The sequence below is a fragment of the Dendrobates tinctorius genome, unplaced genomic scaffold (assembly GCF_039654945.1).
Source record: "Dendrobates tinctorius isolate UK_male_01 unplaced genomic scaffold, ASM3965494v1 ptg000254l, whole genome shotgun sequence".
NCBI classification, from domain to species: Eukaryota; Metazoa; Chordata; class Amphibia; order Anura; family Dendrobatidae; genus Dendrobates; species Dendrobates tinctorius.
In genome coordinates, this window is record NW_027361921.1 from 12,851,930 (window position 1) to 12,870,000 (window position 18,071).

The 18,071-nt window shown below is 44.2% G+C and overlaps 1 protein-coding gene across 7 annotated transcripts in view; it reads right to left on the reverse strand.

Annotated features, from left to right (window-relative positions):
* Nucleotides 1-18,071, reverse strand: part of HIBCH (3-hydroxyisobutyryl-CoA hydrolase) — a 536,626-nt gene that overhangs the window by 41,960 nt on the left and 476,595 nt on the right. For 4 of the 7 annotated variants that reach the window (XM_073558177.1, XM_073558173.1, XM_073558168.1 and 1 more), the window contains one exon: nucleotides 1,136-1,169. The exons of 1 other annotated variant lie outside the window; for it this stretch is intronic. In XM_073558177.1, coding sequence (XP_073414278.1) covers nucleotides 1,136-1,169 — 34 coding nt within the window. Of the gene's footprint in view, nucleotides 1-88; nucleotides 157-1,135; nucleotides 1,170-4,491; nucleotides 4,569-18,071 lie in introns of those variants that run through there. 2 more of the 7 variants (XM_073558170.1, XM_073558171.1) reach the window with 2 other exon arrangements.

Below are 18,071 nucleotides of genomic sequence, written 5' to 3' on the forward strand. Positions count from 1 at the left end.
CGTTGATTCAATCTTTGCACTGTGTGTCTACATGTAACTGTATCATACTACTGTTTACCAAAAATGTAATGAGAAAACAACACAGTACCTACAGTTAAATATGGTGGAGGTTCAAAGATGTTTTGGGGTTATTTCGCAGTCTCTGGTACAGGTTGCCTGCAAGGCATCATGAAATCAGAAGATTACCAAAAAGATTTTGGGTAGCAATTTAGTGCTCAGTGTCAGAAAGCTGGGTTTGCGTCCTAGGCTATGGGTCTTCCAGCAAGAGAATGACCCCAAACATACTTCAAGAAGCACCCAGATATGGTTGGAAGGAAAGCTCTGGAGAGTTCTGTAGTGGCCAGCAACAAGTCTGGATATTAATCTCATTGAAAACCTGTGGAGAGATCTTAAAATTGCTGCTGATATAAGGTACCCTTCAAATATGAGAGACCTGGACCAGTTTGCAAAAGAAGAGTGGTCAGAAATTCCAGTTGAGAGGTGCAAGGAGCTTGCTGATGGTTATAGGAAGCTAGGAAGCAATTGATTACAGTTATTTATTCCAAAGGGTGTGCAACCAAATATTAAATTGAGGGTGCTAATAATTTCGTCCAGCCCATTTTGGAGCTTTTGTGTGAAATTATGTCCAATTTGGCTTTCCTCTTTTTTTGTGTTGTACAAATACACACAAAGAAAATAAACATGTGTAGAACAAACCATGTGTAATTGCAATAATTTTCTGGGAGAAATACTTAATTTTTTTGAACAATTTCATGAGTGACAAAACTTATGGCCATGAGTGTAACTAGGAATTACATTGTCATGGGGGAAGTTCATCCACTAGAACTGCATCAATTCCAAAAAGGGAACACTTTTTGAGCACAATGGGAATGAGAAAAAAACTTAGCTGAGGCAATATAGCATCAACTTATCGGATGGGAAAAATCCTTTAACACCAAAGAACAAGTAAAATTTTATGTATTAACACAATCATAACATTTATTCAACCACTGTTTGAAAAAAATAAGTGTGGGAATCTGCAAAACATAAAATTATACAATGGGAAAAAGTTGTCTATACTGTGGGAAATTAGTACAAGAATTACCCATTTAGTGAAGAAAGTTTTGGTATTTCAGTAATCACAGAAACACCTTACCTGCTCTTACACCTTCATAAAAATCATGTCCTCTCTGCAAAGAGAAGAAGAAAAGATATCATTTTGTTTGAATATAATTACCTATAGATGTGAGAAGAGTATGCTTTTTTTTTTAATTAAAAGGGAATCTGTAGCCAGATCAAAGTGACCAAAATAAAAAAAATAGTAAATCAACCCCCCTTTTTCACTCCCTTAGCTAGGGAAAAATAATGTACTTATTTCCACTTTCCCATTAGGGATAGAGTTGGGATATAGTTAGGGTTAGGGCTAAAGTTAGGGTTGGGATTAGGGGTTTGTTGGGGATAGGGTTGTGGTTAGGGTTATGGTTGGGATTAGGGGTGTGTTGGTGTTAGGGTTGTGGATAGGGTTGGGATTAGGGTTAGGGGTGTGTTGGGGTTAAGGTTGGAGTTAGAATTGGGGGGTTTCCACTGTTTAGGCACATCAAGGGCTCTCCAACCGCGACATGTGTCCGATCTTGCATTGAAAAGGTCAAATGGTGTTCCTTCCCTTCCGAGCTCTGCCGTGCGCACAAACAGTGGTTTACCCCCACATATGGGATATCAGCGTATTCAGGAAAAATTGCACAACAACTTGGGGATCTAATTTCTCCTGTTACCCTTGGGAAAATAAAAATTTGAGGGCAAAAAGATCATTTTTGTGGAAAAAATGCTTTTTTTTTATTTTCATGGCTCTACGTTATAAACTTCTGTGAAGCACTTTGGGGTTCAAAGTGCTCACCACACATCTACATAAGTTCCTTGGGGGATCTAGTGTCCAAAATGGTGTCAATTGTGGGGGGTTTCTACTGTTTAGGCACATCAGGGGCTCTCCAAACGCAACATGGTGTCTGATCTCAATTCCAGCCAATTCTGCATTGAAAAAGTCAAACTGCGCTCCTTCCCTTCCGAGCTCTGACATGCACACAAACAGTGGTTAACCCCCACATGTGGGGTATCAGCGTATTCAAAAGAAATTGTACAACAAATTTTGAGGTTCATTTTCTCTTTTTACACTTGTGAAATTAAAAACAATTGGTTCTGAAGTAAAATGTTTGTGAAAAAAGTTAAATGTTCATTTTTTCCTTCCACATTTCTTCAGTTCCTGTGAAGCACATAAAGGTTTAATTAACTTCTTGAATGTGGTTTTGAGCACCTTGAGTGGTGCAGTTTTTATAATGGTGTCACGTTTGGGTATTTTCTGTCATGTACACCCATCAAGGTGACTTCAAATGTGATGTGGTCCCTCAAAAAAGGTTTTGTAAATTTTGCTGCAAAAATAAGAAATCGCTGGTCAACTTTTAACTCTTATAACTTCCTACCAAAAAAAAATTGTTTCCAAAATTGTGCTGATGTAAAGTAGACATGTGGGAAATGTTATTTATTAATTATCTTGTGTGACATATCTCTGTGATTTAAGGAGATAAAGATTAAAAGTTTGAAAATCGCAAAATTTTAAAATTTTTTGCCATATTTTTGTTTTTTCATTAAAAAAACATACTAACATGAAGTACAATATGTCAAGAAGAAATATTCTCAGAATCAGTGTGATCCATTGAAGCGTTCCAGAGTTATAACTCCATAAAGTGACAGTGGTCAGAATTGTAAAAATTGGCCTGGTCATTAAGTAGCAAATTGGCTCTGTCACTAAGGGGTTAAAAACCTTACTTCAATATCATAAAAAAGTCTAAGGCTGTGTGCCCACGTTGCATTTAAAAAAAAAAAAAAAAGCTAACAAAACGCATTCCCATGCATTCCTATGGAATTCCGCAGTTGCTGTGTCAATACTGCGGATTTTTCAGCTGCGGAATCGCATAGCGGTAAAATCAGGAGCATGTCCATTAAATTTGCGGAATTGCGGTAATTCCGCGACCATAGAATTGCATTGAAAGGCTCACTTTATGCATGTGGCTATGCCCACCATGCGTAAAGTGAGCGCTTCATTTGCGGATGGTACCCAAGGTCTGGAGGAGAGTAGACTCTCCTCCATGCCCTGGGTACCATATTCCTGTTAAAAAATAGAATTAAAATAAAAAATAGGGATATACTCACTTTCTTTCGGCCCCGGGAGTCCTCCCGGCCCTCAGCGTCATCAGAGGTCATTCGCGCAATGCATCCCTGGGAACGGAACTTGCTGGCAGCGCCGCTGAGGGCCGGGAGCCGAAAGAAGGCGAGTATATCCCTATTTTTTAACTTTTTTTAAATTATTTTTAACATTCTATCTTTTACTATTGATGCTGCAAAGACCAACCTGTCAATCACTTTTCCAAGCGATGCTTCAAATCGCTTGGAAAAGCGCTAGCATTCTGCAAGCTAAAAACGCTTGCAAAATGTTTGTGTTTTGCGGGAAAACGCATGCGAGTTCCGCATACGTTTTACCTGCGGCAGGGAGTTGCGGAAATGCTGAGGACAATTCCGCAGCATTTCTGCATCGTGGGCACATAGCCTAAAGCCCCCTTCACACACAGCGAGATCGCTAGCGATATCGCTAAAGCGTCACCGATTTTGTGACGCAACAGCGATATCGGTAGCGATCTCGCTACATGTGACACTTACCTCCGACCTGGCTTCCCGCTGGATATCGCTGATCGCGTGAGATCGGCCTGGTCCATTTCTCATCGCCGGCTTCCTGCTGGCGCCGACGAGCGACTCCATGGACGCAGGCTGAAGACGTCACCCTCGCTGCGTGTGACAGGTAAGTAACGACCGCTGCTGCATCACTAGTGAGATCTGCCTGTTTGGCAGCTCACTAGCGACCATTTAGCGATGCACCAGCGATCCTGACCAGGTCATATCTTGGTCGGGATCGCTGGTGCATCGCTAAATGTAACGGGGCCTTAAGACATAAATCCTGCAGTATATAAATAAACAGCATAGTGCATTAAAATACGGTAATATATGGTGCGTTCAGAAAAGTACGGTCTATCAAAATATAAAAACAATCCAATAGTTAAACAGCGTAACAGGAAAAAGGATCAAAACACCACAATTATGCTTTTTGCCCCTGCAACATTGCAATAAAATGTAAAAAGAGGAGATCAAAACATTGTATCTATCCAAAATGGTATGAACAAAAACGTCAGCTGAGGGCGCAAAAAATAAACCATCACACAGCCCACATCCCTAATAATGAAACCGCTACGAATCTTAGAGAACGGTGAAATAAGCAACCAAAATGTTTCTTATAAATTTCGGATTTTTTTTTTACCACATATAAAAAAAACTATACGTGTTTGGTATCTGCATACTCATTCTGACCTGGGGAATCATTTTGCCAAATCACTTTTAGCATACAGTAAATATGGTAAATAAAAAAAACAAAAAACAATTGTGGAATTGCACTTTTTTTTTCAATTTCACCTCACTTGGAATTTTTTCCCATTTTCTGGCACACTATATGGTAAAATCAATGGTGTCATCCAAAAGTACAACTTGTCCTGCAAAAAACAATATGTAATATGGCTATATTAGTGGAAATATTAAAAAAGGTATGGCTCTGGGAAGAAATGGAGGGAAAAAAAAAAGCACAAAAATCGAAAATCGCAAAATCATGAAGGGGTTAATCAACGTAGAGGGTATTAGAAACAGTTTCAAACATCAGTCAATTTTGCAACAAAACTTTCAGATTGCTGCTAAAAAGCTGAAGATGAATTTCACTTTTCAGTACGACAACGACCCGAAGCATACCTCCAAGTACACAAAAGAATGGCTTAACAAGAAGAATATCAAAGTTTTTGAATGGCCCAGAGGCCAGACATGAATCTAGGTGAAAATTTGTGGGTTGACACAAAAGCGGCAGTACACAAGGGAAACCCTTACAATCTGACAGATTTGAGAGTTAGGCCGGCGTCACACTAGAGAGGAATACGGACGAGTGAGAGGTGTTAAAAAAACTGCATTGCACACGGACCAATGATTCTCTGTGGGGTAGCTCCCATCAGCCGTATTTTTGTTGTGTATTTTATACGGTCCGTGCCAATCGCAGCATGCTGCGATTGTCAGCGTATTACAACCGTAGTACGCCAATGCAAGTCTATGGGTGCGCAAAAAAACGCATTACACATGGACCACCAGTGTGGCTTGCAAGAAATACGCACCTGGTGTCCTTTAGAAAAGCCGGCATTTCAGTGCGAGATACAGTAAAATTACACTGACAGGTTTAATAAGGAAACTAAAGAATAGATATATACTCATAGAATACATATATATATACACTCACTGGCCACTTTATTAGGTACACCATGCTAGTAAGGGGTTGGACCCCCTTTTGCCTTCAGAACTGCCTCAATTCTTCGTGGCAGAGATTCAACAAGGTGCTGGAAGCATTCCTCAGAGATTTTGGACCATATTGACATGATGGCATCACACAGTTGGCGCAGATTTGTCGGCTGCACATCCCTGATGCGAATCTCCCGTTCCACCACATCCCAAAGATGCTCTATTGGATTGAGATCTGGTGACTGAGGAGGCCATTTGAGTACAGTAAACTCATTGTCATGTTCAAGAAACCAATCTGAGATGATTCGAGCTTTATGACATGGCGCATTATCCTGCTGAAAGTAGCCATCAGATGTTGGGTACATTGTGGTCATAAAGGGATGGACATGGTCAGCAACAATACTCAGGTAGGCTGTGGCGTTGCAACGATGCTCAATTGGTACCAAGGGGCCCAGAGAGTGCCCAGAAAAAATTCCCCACACCATGACACCACCACCACCAGCCTGAACCGTTGATACAAGGCAGGATGGATCCATGCTTTCATGTTGTTTACGCCAAATTCTGACCCTACCATCCGAATGTCGCAGCAGAAATCGAGACTCATCAGACCAGGCAACGTTTTTCCAATCTTCTACTGTCCAATTTCGATGAGCTTGTGCAAATTGTAGCCTCAGTTTCCTGTTCTTAGCTGAGAGGAGTGGTACCCAGTGTGGTCTTCTGCTGCTGTAGCCCATCTGCCTCAAAGTTCGACGCACTGTGCGTTCAGAGATGCTCTTCTGCCTACCTTGGTTGTAACGGGTGGCAATTTGAGTCACTGTTGCCTTTCTATCAGCTCGAACCAGTCTGCCCATTCTCCTCTGACCTCTGGCATCAACATGGCATTTCCGGCCACAGAACTGCCGCTCACTGGATTTTTTTTCTTTTTCGGATCATTCTCTGTAAACCCTAGAGATGGTTGTGCGTGAAAATCCCAGTAGATCAGCAGTTTCTGAAATTCTCAGACCAGCCCTTCTGGCACCAACAATCATGCCACGTTCAAAGGCACTCAAATCACCTTTCTTCCCCATACTGATGCTCGGTTTGAACTGCAGGAGATTGTCTTGACCATGTCTACATGCCTAAATGCACTGAGTTGCCGCCATGTGATTGGCTGATTAGAAATTAAGTCTTAACACACAGTTGGACAGGTGTACCTAATAAAGTGGCCAGTGAGTGTATATATATATATATATATACATACATACACATGTCATTGAGACACATATATATATATATATACAGTATATATATATATATATACACTCACTGGCCACTTTATTAGGTACACCTGTCCAACTGTGTGTTAAGACTTAATTTCTAATCAGCCAATCACATGGCGGCAACTCAGTGCATTTAGGCATGTAGACATGGTCAAGACAATCTCCTGCAGTTCAAACCGAGCATCAGTATGGGGAAGAAAGGTGATTTGAGTGCCTTTGAACGTGGCATGATTGTTGGTGCCAGAAGGGCTGGTCTGAGTATTTCAGAAACTGCTGATCTACTGGGATTTTCACGCACAACCATCTCTAGGGTTTACAGAGAATGGTCCGAAAAAGAAAAAAAATCCAGTGAGCGGCAGTTCTGTGGCCGGAAATGCCTTGTTGATGCCAGAGGTCAGAGGAGAATGGGCATACTGGTTCGAGCTGATAGAAAGGCAACAGTGACTCAAATTGCCACCCGTTACAACCAAGGTAGGCAGAAGAGCATCTCTGAACGCACAGTGCGTCGAACTTTGAGGCAGATGGGCTACAGCAGCAGAAGACCACACTGGGTACCACTCCTCTCAGCTAAGAACAGGAAACTGAGGCTACAATTTGCACAAGCTCATCGAAATTGGACAGTAGAAGATTGGAAAAACGTTGCCTGGTCTGATGAGTCTCGATTTCTGCTGCGACATTCGGATGGTAGGGTCAGAATTTGGCGTAAACAACATGAAAGCATGGATCCATCCAGCCTTGTATCAACGGTTCAGGCTGGTGGTGGTGGTGTCATGGTGTGGGGAATTTTTTCTTGGCACTCTTTGGGCCCCTTGGTACCAATTGAGCATCGTTGCAACGCCACAGCCTACCTGAGTATTGTTGCTGACCATGTCCATCCCTTTATGACCACAATGTACCCAACATCTGATGGCTACTTTCAGCAGGATAATGCGCCATGTCATAAAGCTCGAATCATCTCAGATTGGTTTCTTGAACATGACAATGAGTTCACTGTACTCAAATGGCCTCCTCAGTCACCAGATCTCAATCCAATAGAGCATCTTTGGGATGTGGTGGAACGGGAGATTCGCATCAGGGATGTGCAGCCGACAAATCTGCGCCAACTGTGTGATGCCATCATGTCAATATGGTCCAAAATCTCTGAGGAATGCTTCCAGCACCTTGTTGAATCTCTGCCACGAAGAATTGAGGCAGTTCTGAAGGCAAAAGGGGGTCCAACCCGTTACTAGCATGGTGTACCTAATAAAGTGGCCAGTGAGTATATATATATATATATACTATTGTGAAGTAGCGCTGTCATTTAGTTAGGGGATACTCGCTCAGCAGCCACAAAACCAGATCCGGCACGGATTTTCCATCAAATCAATACCGTCCTTGCGGTTTATTCTGCAGCATAAAACAGCACAGCAACAGACAGTTCACTTAACAGCATAATCAGCATAGTGTCCATTACAGAGTTTCCCTCTGTTAGCAATTGTCCTATAGTCATATAGGCTATGCAGTATTCAATGTGCAGGCTTCCTATCCCCAAGTTATCTCACCCACGTCCGGATAACCTCACGGTTCCTTTATCATGCAGCCGACATTCATTCCCTCCAGGGAACTAACAGGTGCTGGCAGCCATTACACACAGCCACTCCACACGTGCTGTCAGGCAGGAAGCTCCATCGCAGCGGGACCTTCCACACTGGACCAACCAGGTCCCAGCATTCACCCCTTGTGACTCACCCTTCGTAGCCACGCCCACTGGGTCACATGACTCTGACCTCATCACAGGTCCTTCAGGCATTTTCACACTCTTTACAACCGTGCTTTAAACACACACCCTGGGTGGGTTTGTAGGTAACCGGCCCGCCCAACTCTCGAGTTACTGGGAGACTTCTCCCTTATACCTTGAAACAACTCCTCAGCAATATCATTGCTGATCAATACGCATAACTAAGTCTCCATCTCAAAGCCACCCACTTTGAGATACATAATGGCCACTCAATACTCTGCCATTCATCCCTTCTCCTGGGATCACCACACAGCTCCCCCTAGCTGACACAGTGGTTACTACACCACAATATATACAGTATATATATTTATATTTCCTAGAGTTCTACATAGCAGAATAGCCGCAAAATCAATTGCCGGCTTTTGTAAAATCATTCCCCAATCCAACATGAAATGACACATAGTTTACATACAGTAAACCATTTAATTTCATGTTTTTTTTATATGTCTTTCACTAGTAATTGGATGAGTGTTCGTGTGTAAAATTTCGGAGGTGTAGGTGTTAATTTAAGGGGTTAATTCGTTGTCAAAAGGTGCGTGGGCTCCCGCGCTAATTTCTCAAACAGAGAGGTAAAGCAGGTGAGTGAGGGCAGATTTTAATAGCCATGAAAGGGACCATTGTTTTTGGCCCCCCCGGCTACAAAAATCTGCCTTCAGACACCCCAGAAAAGGCGCATCTATAAGATGTGCCAATTCTGGCACTTATCTCCTCTCTATTCCCATTGCCCTGTAGGGGTGGTTAATGGATTAATAATAATGGGTTAATGGCACCATTCCATTGTAAGGTGACATTAAACCCATTAATAATGGAGAGGTGTCAATAAGAGACCGATCCATTATTAACCCTAGACTATGAAAGGGTTAAAAACCACACACAGACATTAATTAAAAAGTCTTTTAATGAAATTAAGACACCAACATTTTGACAAATTTTTATTACTCCGGTAATGTCACCTTACATTCAATGTAAATCAAAATGAATATCCCATGGAGGTGTGGATTTGGAATGATACTCAAAATCAAAATCAAAGTGGAAAATCAAATTACAAGCTGATCCAACTTCAGTGGAAATGCATCACGACAAGGAAAAGATGCTCAGTAGTTTGTGTGGCCTCCAAGTGTCTGTATGACCTCCTTGCAATGCCTGGGCAAGCTCCTAATGAGGTGGTGGATAGTCTCCTGAGGGATATCCTTCCAGACCTGGTCTAAAGCATCCGCCAACTCCTGGACAGTCGGTGGTGCAACGTGACATTGGTGGATGGAGTGAGACATGATGTCCTAGATGTGCTCAATCGGATTCAGGTCTTGGGAACCGGCAGGCCAGTCAATAGCTTCAATGCCTTCATCTTGCAGAAACTGCTGACATACAGTACTCCATCCACATGAGGTCTGGCATTGTCCTGCAACAGGAGGAACCCAGGGCCAACCGTACCAGCATATGGTCTCGCAAGGGGTCTGAGGCTCTCATCTCGGTACCTAACGGCAGTCAGGCTACCTCTGGCGAGCACATGGAGGTCTGTGCGGCCCTCCGAAGAAATACCACCCAACACCATTACTGATCCACTGCCAAACCGGTCATGCTGAAGGATGTTGCAGGCAGCAGATCGCTCTCCACGGCATCTGCAGACTCTGTCACATCTGTCACATGCGCTCAGTGTGAACCTGCTTTCATCTGTGAAGAGCACAGGACGCCAGTGGTGAATTTGCCAATCCTGGTGCTCTGTGGCAAATGCCAGGCATCCTGCACGGTGTTGGGCTGTGAGCACAGCCCCCATCTTTGGACGTTGGGCACTCAGATCATCCTCATGGAGTCGGTTTCAAACTGTTTGTGCAAACACATGCATATTTGTGGCCTGCTTGAGGTCATTTGGCAAGGCTCTGGCAGTGCTCCTCCTGTTCCTCCTTGTACAAAGGCGGAGGTAGCGGTCCTGCTGCTGGGTTGTTGCCCTCCTATGGACCCCTCCACATCTCTTGATGTACTGGCCTGTCTCCTGGTAGCGCCTCCAGCCTCTGGACACTACGCTGACAGACAAAGCAGATCTTCTTGCCACAGCTCGCATTGATGTGCCATCCTGGATAAGCTGCGCTACCTGAGCCACTTGGGTTGTAGAGTCCGTCTCATGCTACCACGAGTGTGAAAGCACAACCAACATTCAAAAGTGACCAAAACATCAGCCAGAAAGCATTGGTACTGAGATGTGGTCTGTGGTCCCCACCTGCAGATTGTCATGATCCAAGTTGGATCTGACAGTTTAAATGCACAAAGTGAACTTTTTTTCCTTTGGCTTGGTGCCAAAGTGGTGTGATTGCCCCCGGTGGCCATTAGAATTATTACACGTGGTGTTGTTCATTCTAAGTTACCCCGGTGGTGGTGAGTGGTAGTGCACTTTAGTTTCTTTGGTTTAGTGCACGTAATTATAAATCAGGTGTGAGGCTCTATAAAAGAGTTCAGGTGTGTCTGATGACTGTTGGTGATATTGTGTGTTAGTCATTCACAAGGAAGCCTGGGTGAAAGGAGCTGAACATGAGTCCTGCGCAGCCCAGCCAGAGGGGACGAGTGGCAGCTATGTGGTCTGCAGGAAGGGCTGGCATGGCGTGGTGGAGTCGCAATTTACGGTGTCAGCAGGAGGTGCTTGCATGGCTTGGTGGAGTGGCGACGATGGTGAGAGTTGCACTCAGCATGCTGGACTTGGTTGCTGAAAACTGGACTCAAGCATGCTGGACTTTTTGGCAGAAGCTGGACTCATCTTTGGGACTCTGTTTACTGGGCAGCTGCAACTGGTGGTGGACTCTGCTCCAAGGCTGCACTATGGTGAAGGATCCAGTTATGGTGATGATCCGGGTGGAGGAGAAGATGCACACAGGTGGTGGACTGTTGCTAGGAGCATACGCAACAGAGCAAAGCTAAGTGGTGTTTCCCTGTATTGTCATTTTCCCTCATGTGTGTTTAGTGCAGTGGTGAGATTAGTTTCCGCACCGACCAATTCCCTAGTTAGGGTTTAGGGTCAGGGCGAGCTAGGGTTTTTAGGTTCCTGTGCGTCGCCCGGTGCGGAACCGGCATAGGGAACGTTAGGAGTGCAGGGACACTGGCTCAGGGGAGTATAGGAGGTCTCCACTTCCCTATTGCAGGGCCCACCATTGTTAATGTTACCCAGGTTCCCCCTTTATTATTTAAATTCGCCTTACTGGAGGCGGGGTTTACAGACTACTTTATATATACAGTACGTGTAATATCTAAATTCGCCAGTTGGAGGCGGTGTATCCAGCTGCACGTTTTATTATTTAAATTCGCCCCACTGGAGGCGGTGTATCCAGGGTCACGCGTGTCATGGGTTCGCCTTGCGGTACTCGCTGCGTCCAGACACACGTGACCGTGACACAGATCTACTCCTTTATTGAGTGTATCTTGATAATTGCCAATAATTTCCATCTGTTGTCTATTCCATTTGCACAACAGAATGTGAAATTGATTGTCAATGTTGCTTCCTAAGTGGACAGTTTGATTTCACAGAAGTTTGATTCACTTGGAGTTATATTCTGTTGTTTAAGTGTTCCCTTTATTTTTTTGAGCAGTGTATTAATAGCCTGGAAAGGGACAATGGATATTGGCCCAGGAGTTAGAAATTGAGAGACATGTATAACACGCCGCCATTACTAACCCTATATTCATACTGTATAGGGAAGACTGATGTGAGTTACATTTAAGTGATAAAAGAGACAGCAGGCGGCAGCTGATGGGACTATTATGCCCATCAGCCTATCCCTGCTGCTGCTATTAACAGTGACGGCAGGAGCGGCTGATGGGGATAAATAAATTAAAAAAAACGGTGTGGGTTCACCTGCATTTTCTATAACCAGCCAGGCAAAAGTCACAGCTGGGGGCTGCAATCCTCAGCTGTCAGCAAGGTTGGTCATCAGGAATAGTGGGTCCCCACGCTGTTTTCCAGACTAAACAGATTAAAGGTGAACTTCAAGCTCAAGGAACATCAGAGTCAGATCGCACCATCCGTCTTTGTATGAGCCAAAGTGGACTTTATGGGAGATGACCAAGGAGGAGGACACCATTGTTGAAAAAAAATGATAAAAAAATCAGACTGCAATTTGCCAAACTACATGTTGACAATCCACAAAGCTTCTGGGATACTGTCCTATGGACAGATTAGTCAAAAATGGAACTTTTTGGCAAGGCTCATCAGCTCTATGTTCACAGATGGAAAAATGAAGCATATCAAGAAAAAAACACTGTCCCTACTGTGAAACATGAAGAAGGCTCTGTTATGTTCTGAGGCTGCTTTGCTGCATCTGGAACAGGGTGTCTAGAATCTGTGCAGGGTACAATGAAATCTCAAGACTATCAAGGGATTCTAGAGAGAAATGTGCTGCCCAGTGTCAGAAAGCTTGGTCTCAGTCACAGGTCATGAGTCTTGCAACAGGATAATGACCCAAAACACACAGCTAAAAACACCCAAGAAAGGCTAAGAGGAAAACATTGGACTATTCTTAATTGGCCTTCAATGAGCCCTGACCTAAATCCTATTGACCATCTTTCAAAAGAGCTTAAACATGCCATCTGGAAAAGGCAACCTTCAAACACGAGACAAATGGAGAAGTTTGCTCTTGAGGAGTAGGCCAAAATACCTGTTGAGAGGTGCAGAAGCCTCATTGACAGTTACAGAAATCGCTTGATTGCAGCGATTGCCTCAAAAGGTTGTGCAACAAAATATTAAGTTATTGGTACCATCATTTCTGTCCAGGCTTATTACATGAGTTTTATTTTTTTTAAAAAATTCTGTGGAAGCATGGTTGAAAAACAATGTCTGACTTTTGTCAGGTTCAAGTTATTTCTGTCACCATTGTGGGTTTTTCTGTCATTAAACGAGGGGTACCAACAATTTTGACCACGTGTTTATGTAAATATTTTATTATTATTTTGTGATTTAAAAAAAAAAAAAAAAAATCATTTTTAAAACTTTTTTCACTTGTATTTAACTATTTTACTTAGTCCCACTATGAGACTTTCACTTTCTGCTGGCTGATCGCAGTTATAAGGTATAGCAATGCAGGATCATAGCTATACCTTATATCCTATCAGCCCTACAGACACAAGTTAGTTAGATTATGCACTAGTGCCTGGTGACCCAGCTCTTGTCATGATGACATCGCTAAATGCTGCGATTGAGTATGATCACAGCATTTAGAGGATTAACGTGTCGGGAGCGGTGCAGGACCGCTCCTGGCACTGAGAGCTGAGTGTTAGATGTAAGTATCAGCTGACATCTAGCAGCGATTACCGGCATACAGCCTCCTGCGTGCGGGCGATCGCCATGATGTACTTGTACATCATCAGTAGGAAAGTCCTTCCAGATCATGACGTACATGTACTACAAATGTCGGAAAGGGGTTAATATGAGTTTAAATGTGATTGGGGATGTACTTGTGTTCAGAATATGCCAATTATAAAAAGGTATTCACACGCATGCAACCACATTATTTGTTTTGTTATTTTGACCACCCCCCTCTCAAAAAATTATTTCTTATTGTTTCTCAATGGATTTGTTCAAATTTGTTTGATTCTTTTTGGTATCATTTTTCTTTACATGGCCTGGTATTTTATCAGGGGATAAACTTTTTATATTCACTGTAGATATAGGACTTGCAAACTTTCTACAAAAACAAAATTATACTTTTTTTTTTAAATGAAGACCCTTTATAACTGTAACGGTCAGGGGATGGACAAAGTCCGAGAGTGGACCCTCTGGGTCGCGGATCTGGAGCCCCTGGGTCGAGCGCGCCAGGTGATGACCGACCCCTATACAGGGATCGTTAGGGGCAACACCGCAGAGGACAGAACCGCGACAGCCGGTACCAGGAGGGGCGGCTCGGGGACACGGGGTGCTACAGGGCAAGGGCACCGGACGGGGATCCAGAGAACCAGAGCCAGGATATAGGAGGAAGCAGCCAGGTAGCAGCTACTAGAGGGGAAGCACAGGAGAGGGCGCGGGAGCCAAGGGGTTACAGACTAGGAGGACCCAGAAGGGAGACACCGGGACAGAATACAGAAGGGCCGAGACCCAAGGGACCAGGAGGAAGGGGCGAGGAGAAGGAAGGACAGGGCAGAGACAGCCAGGGAGAAGGAGAGGAAGCTAACATAAAGCTTTAGCAAAACAGTGGGGCCAGAACAGAGCGTGGAGTATCACACAATCCTTAGGCGTCCTCTCTACAGTGAGGACGCCTGAAATACCTTAGGGTCCGGAAGTGGGAGGTACGCCCAGCCCTCAGCGCCGCCCACCGCCGGCAGAAGAAGGAATGCTGGTGCGCGCCCGCGGCCTAAGGAGAGGGCGCAGAGAAGTAGCAGAGCAAGAGGCAGGGTAAGAGCGCGCGCTGTGGCGAGGACGCTGATGGGGGCGGTGGCAGCTGGTGCTGCCGACGAGTACACGCGACCAGGCACTGCCGCGGATGCTACAATAACAGAGGTGGGGGTAGTTTTTTCTGCATTCAAACAGGCAACACTCGCTTTCAAATCTGCCCTCACCTGTTCTAAACAGGCCTACTTCACAACCCTCCTATCTTCCCCATCCTACAACCCCAGTTATTCAAAACTTTTAACTCCATCTTCCACCCACCACTGCCCCCTCCAACCTCCCTCATCTCTGCTGAGGAATTTGCCACACACTTCAAAAATAAGATCATCCAAACAAGGCAAGTCTTCATTGTTCAACCACCACAATCCAACCTCTTTGTATACCAGAACAATGCCCAAACCCCATAACCTCCCTCTTCAACTGAAGGGGAGCTTAATTGTCTCCTCTCCAAATCGCACCTCACCACCTGTGCACCACTACTCTTATCCCATCCCTAACCCACCTCTTCAACCTATCACTTACGTCTGGTACTTTCCATTTTGCTTTCAAACACGCCACAATCACGCCTATCCTTAAAAAGCCAACCCTCGACCCAACCGCTATGTCCAGCTAATGGCTAATATCGCTGCTTCCAAACTCCTGGAGCAGCACGTCCACGCTGAACTTTCCTCCCACCTCTCATCAAACTTGCTCTTTGACAATCTACAATCTGGTTTCAGCCCCCATCACTCCAATGAGATAGCCCTGACCAAAATTACTAATGACCTACTTACAGTCAAAGCTAACGGACAATTCTCTATACTCATTTCTCTGTACTCCTCCTTCTAGACCTGTTCTCTGCTTTCAACACAGTTGATCACTGCCTCCTACTACAGATCCTCTCCTCATTTGGCATAAAAAAAACCTCACCTTTCCTGGATATCCTCATACCTTTCCAACCGCACATTCAGCGTCTCCCAGTCACACACTACCTCCTCATCCCATCCTCTCTCTGTTGGAGTCCCCCAAGACTCTGTTCTAGGACCCCTACTCTCCTCAATCTATACACTTGGCCTGGGGCAACTCAAAGTCCCATGGATTCCAGTACCACCTTTATGCTGATGACACTCAGATCTACCTCTGTGGCCCAGACATCACCTCTCTGCTGTCCAGAATCCTGGAGTGTCTATCAGCCATATCCTCCTTCTCCTCTCGCTTCCTCAAACTCAATGTGGACAAATTTGAACTCATCATCTTTCCTCCATATCACAGATCTTTCCTTACCTGACCTATCACAATTAATGACATCACGCTTTCCCCCATACCGGAAGTCCGCTGCCCCAGAGTAACCCTCGACTCTGCCCTGTCCTTCAAACCGCACATCCAAGCTCTTTCCAGCTCCTGTCGCCTCCAGCTTAAAAATATTTCCAGAATCCGTCCTTTCCTAAACCCTCAATCTACTAAAATGCTTGTGCATGCCCTCATCATCTCCCGCCTCGACTACTGCAACATCCTTTTCTGTAGCCTCCCTGCTAACATCCTCGCACCTCTCCAGTCCATCCTTAACTCTGCTGCCGAGTAATTCATCTCTCTCTTCGCTACTCCTTCGCTCTCCCCTCTGTAAATCTTTTCACTGGCTCCCAGTCCCTCAGCGTATCCAGTTCAAATTACTAATACTGACCTACAAGGTCATCTACATCCTGTCTCCTCCATATATCTTTGCCCCAACACGTCCGACTATCAACCACATTCGGATCCTTCAGACAGAACCTGAAAACCCACCTCTTCAGGAAAGTTTACAGCTTGCAATGACATCGCTGCCTCCTCACCACTACAGGAGCTACCGCCTCACCAACACCAGAGCTGCTGCAGCCCCCCAACCTACTGTCTCCTTCCCCAACATCCTGTAGAATGTAAGCCCGCAAGGGCAGGGTAATCTACCCTCTGTATCCGTCTGTGATTGTTAGTTTGTTTACTGTAAGTGATATCTGTAATTTATATGTAACACCTTCTCATGTACAGCACCATATAATCAATGGTGCTATATAAACAAATAATAATAATAATAATATATGCATCACAGGAGACACTGGGGGCATATACGCACTACAGGAGTAGCTGGTGGCATATACACATCACAGGAACGGTTGGGCGGCATATACATCACAGGAAGGGCTGGGGCGCATGTGCGCATCACAGTGGGGTCTGGGGGCATATACACATTACAGGAGATGCTGGGGGCATATATGCATCACAGGAGTGGCTGAGGACATATACACATCACACAAAGGTCTGTGGGTATATAGACATCACAGGATGGGCTGGGAGCATACAGACATCACAGGACGCGCTGGGGGCATATAGACATCACAGGAAGGGATGGGGCTGCTGTCGCCATTGTTGGTGAGGCTGGAGCGCTGGCTCCAAGGTACTGTACATCAGCGGCTTCACTGCACAGGCCGCAGTGTTCTGTACTTAAAGATGCATGTACAAGAGCAATTAAAGAGCACGCGGCCAGCAATACACAGACACCGGCCTGAGCACTGTGGTTCATGAGAATCTGCCCAGTGACCACAGAAAAAGACACAGTGGGCTGCAAATGGTCCACAGACCATAAATTACTCACACCTGATTAAAAAAATTACTTCACTTTGCATTTGCAAATCAAATAAAAATAAAAAATTATGTTCAAAGGTAGACAGTCTTTAACCCCCGAGCATGTGTTCATGACTGGGCCAAATTGTACTATTCTAAGCAGCATTGCTTTATGAGGTAATAACTCTGAAACGCTTCAAAGGATTCCACTGACTCTGAAACTGCTTTTTCGTGACATATTGTACTTCATCCTAGTGGTTAAATTTATTCGACATGACTTGTGTTTATTTGCAAAAACAACGGACATTTGGTGAAAATGTGGAAAATTTTGCAATTTTCAAACTTTGAATTTTTATGCCTTTAAATTAGCGTGACACAAAATAGTAAATAAATACCATTTCCCACATGCCTACTTTACATCAGCACAATTTTTGAAACACAATTTTTTTTTGTTTGGAAGTTATAAGGGTTAAAAGTTGACCAGCAATTTTTCATTTTTCCCACAAAACTTACAGAACCATTTTTTTTAGCGACCACATCACATTTTAAGTGACTTTGAGTGGTCTATATTTCAGGAAATACCCAAAAGTGAAACCATTCTAAAACTGCACCCCTCAATGTGCTGAAAACCTCATTCAAGTGCTTCACAGGAATTAATGAAATATGGAAAGAAAAAAAAATTACATTTAATTTTTTTTCACTTAGGCTAGTTTCACATTAGCGTTTTTTTGCGCAGCGCATCGTGCGCATA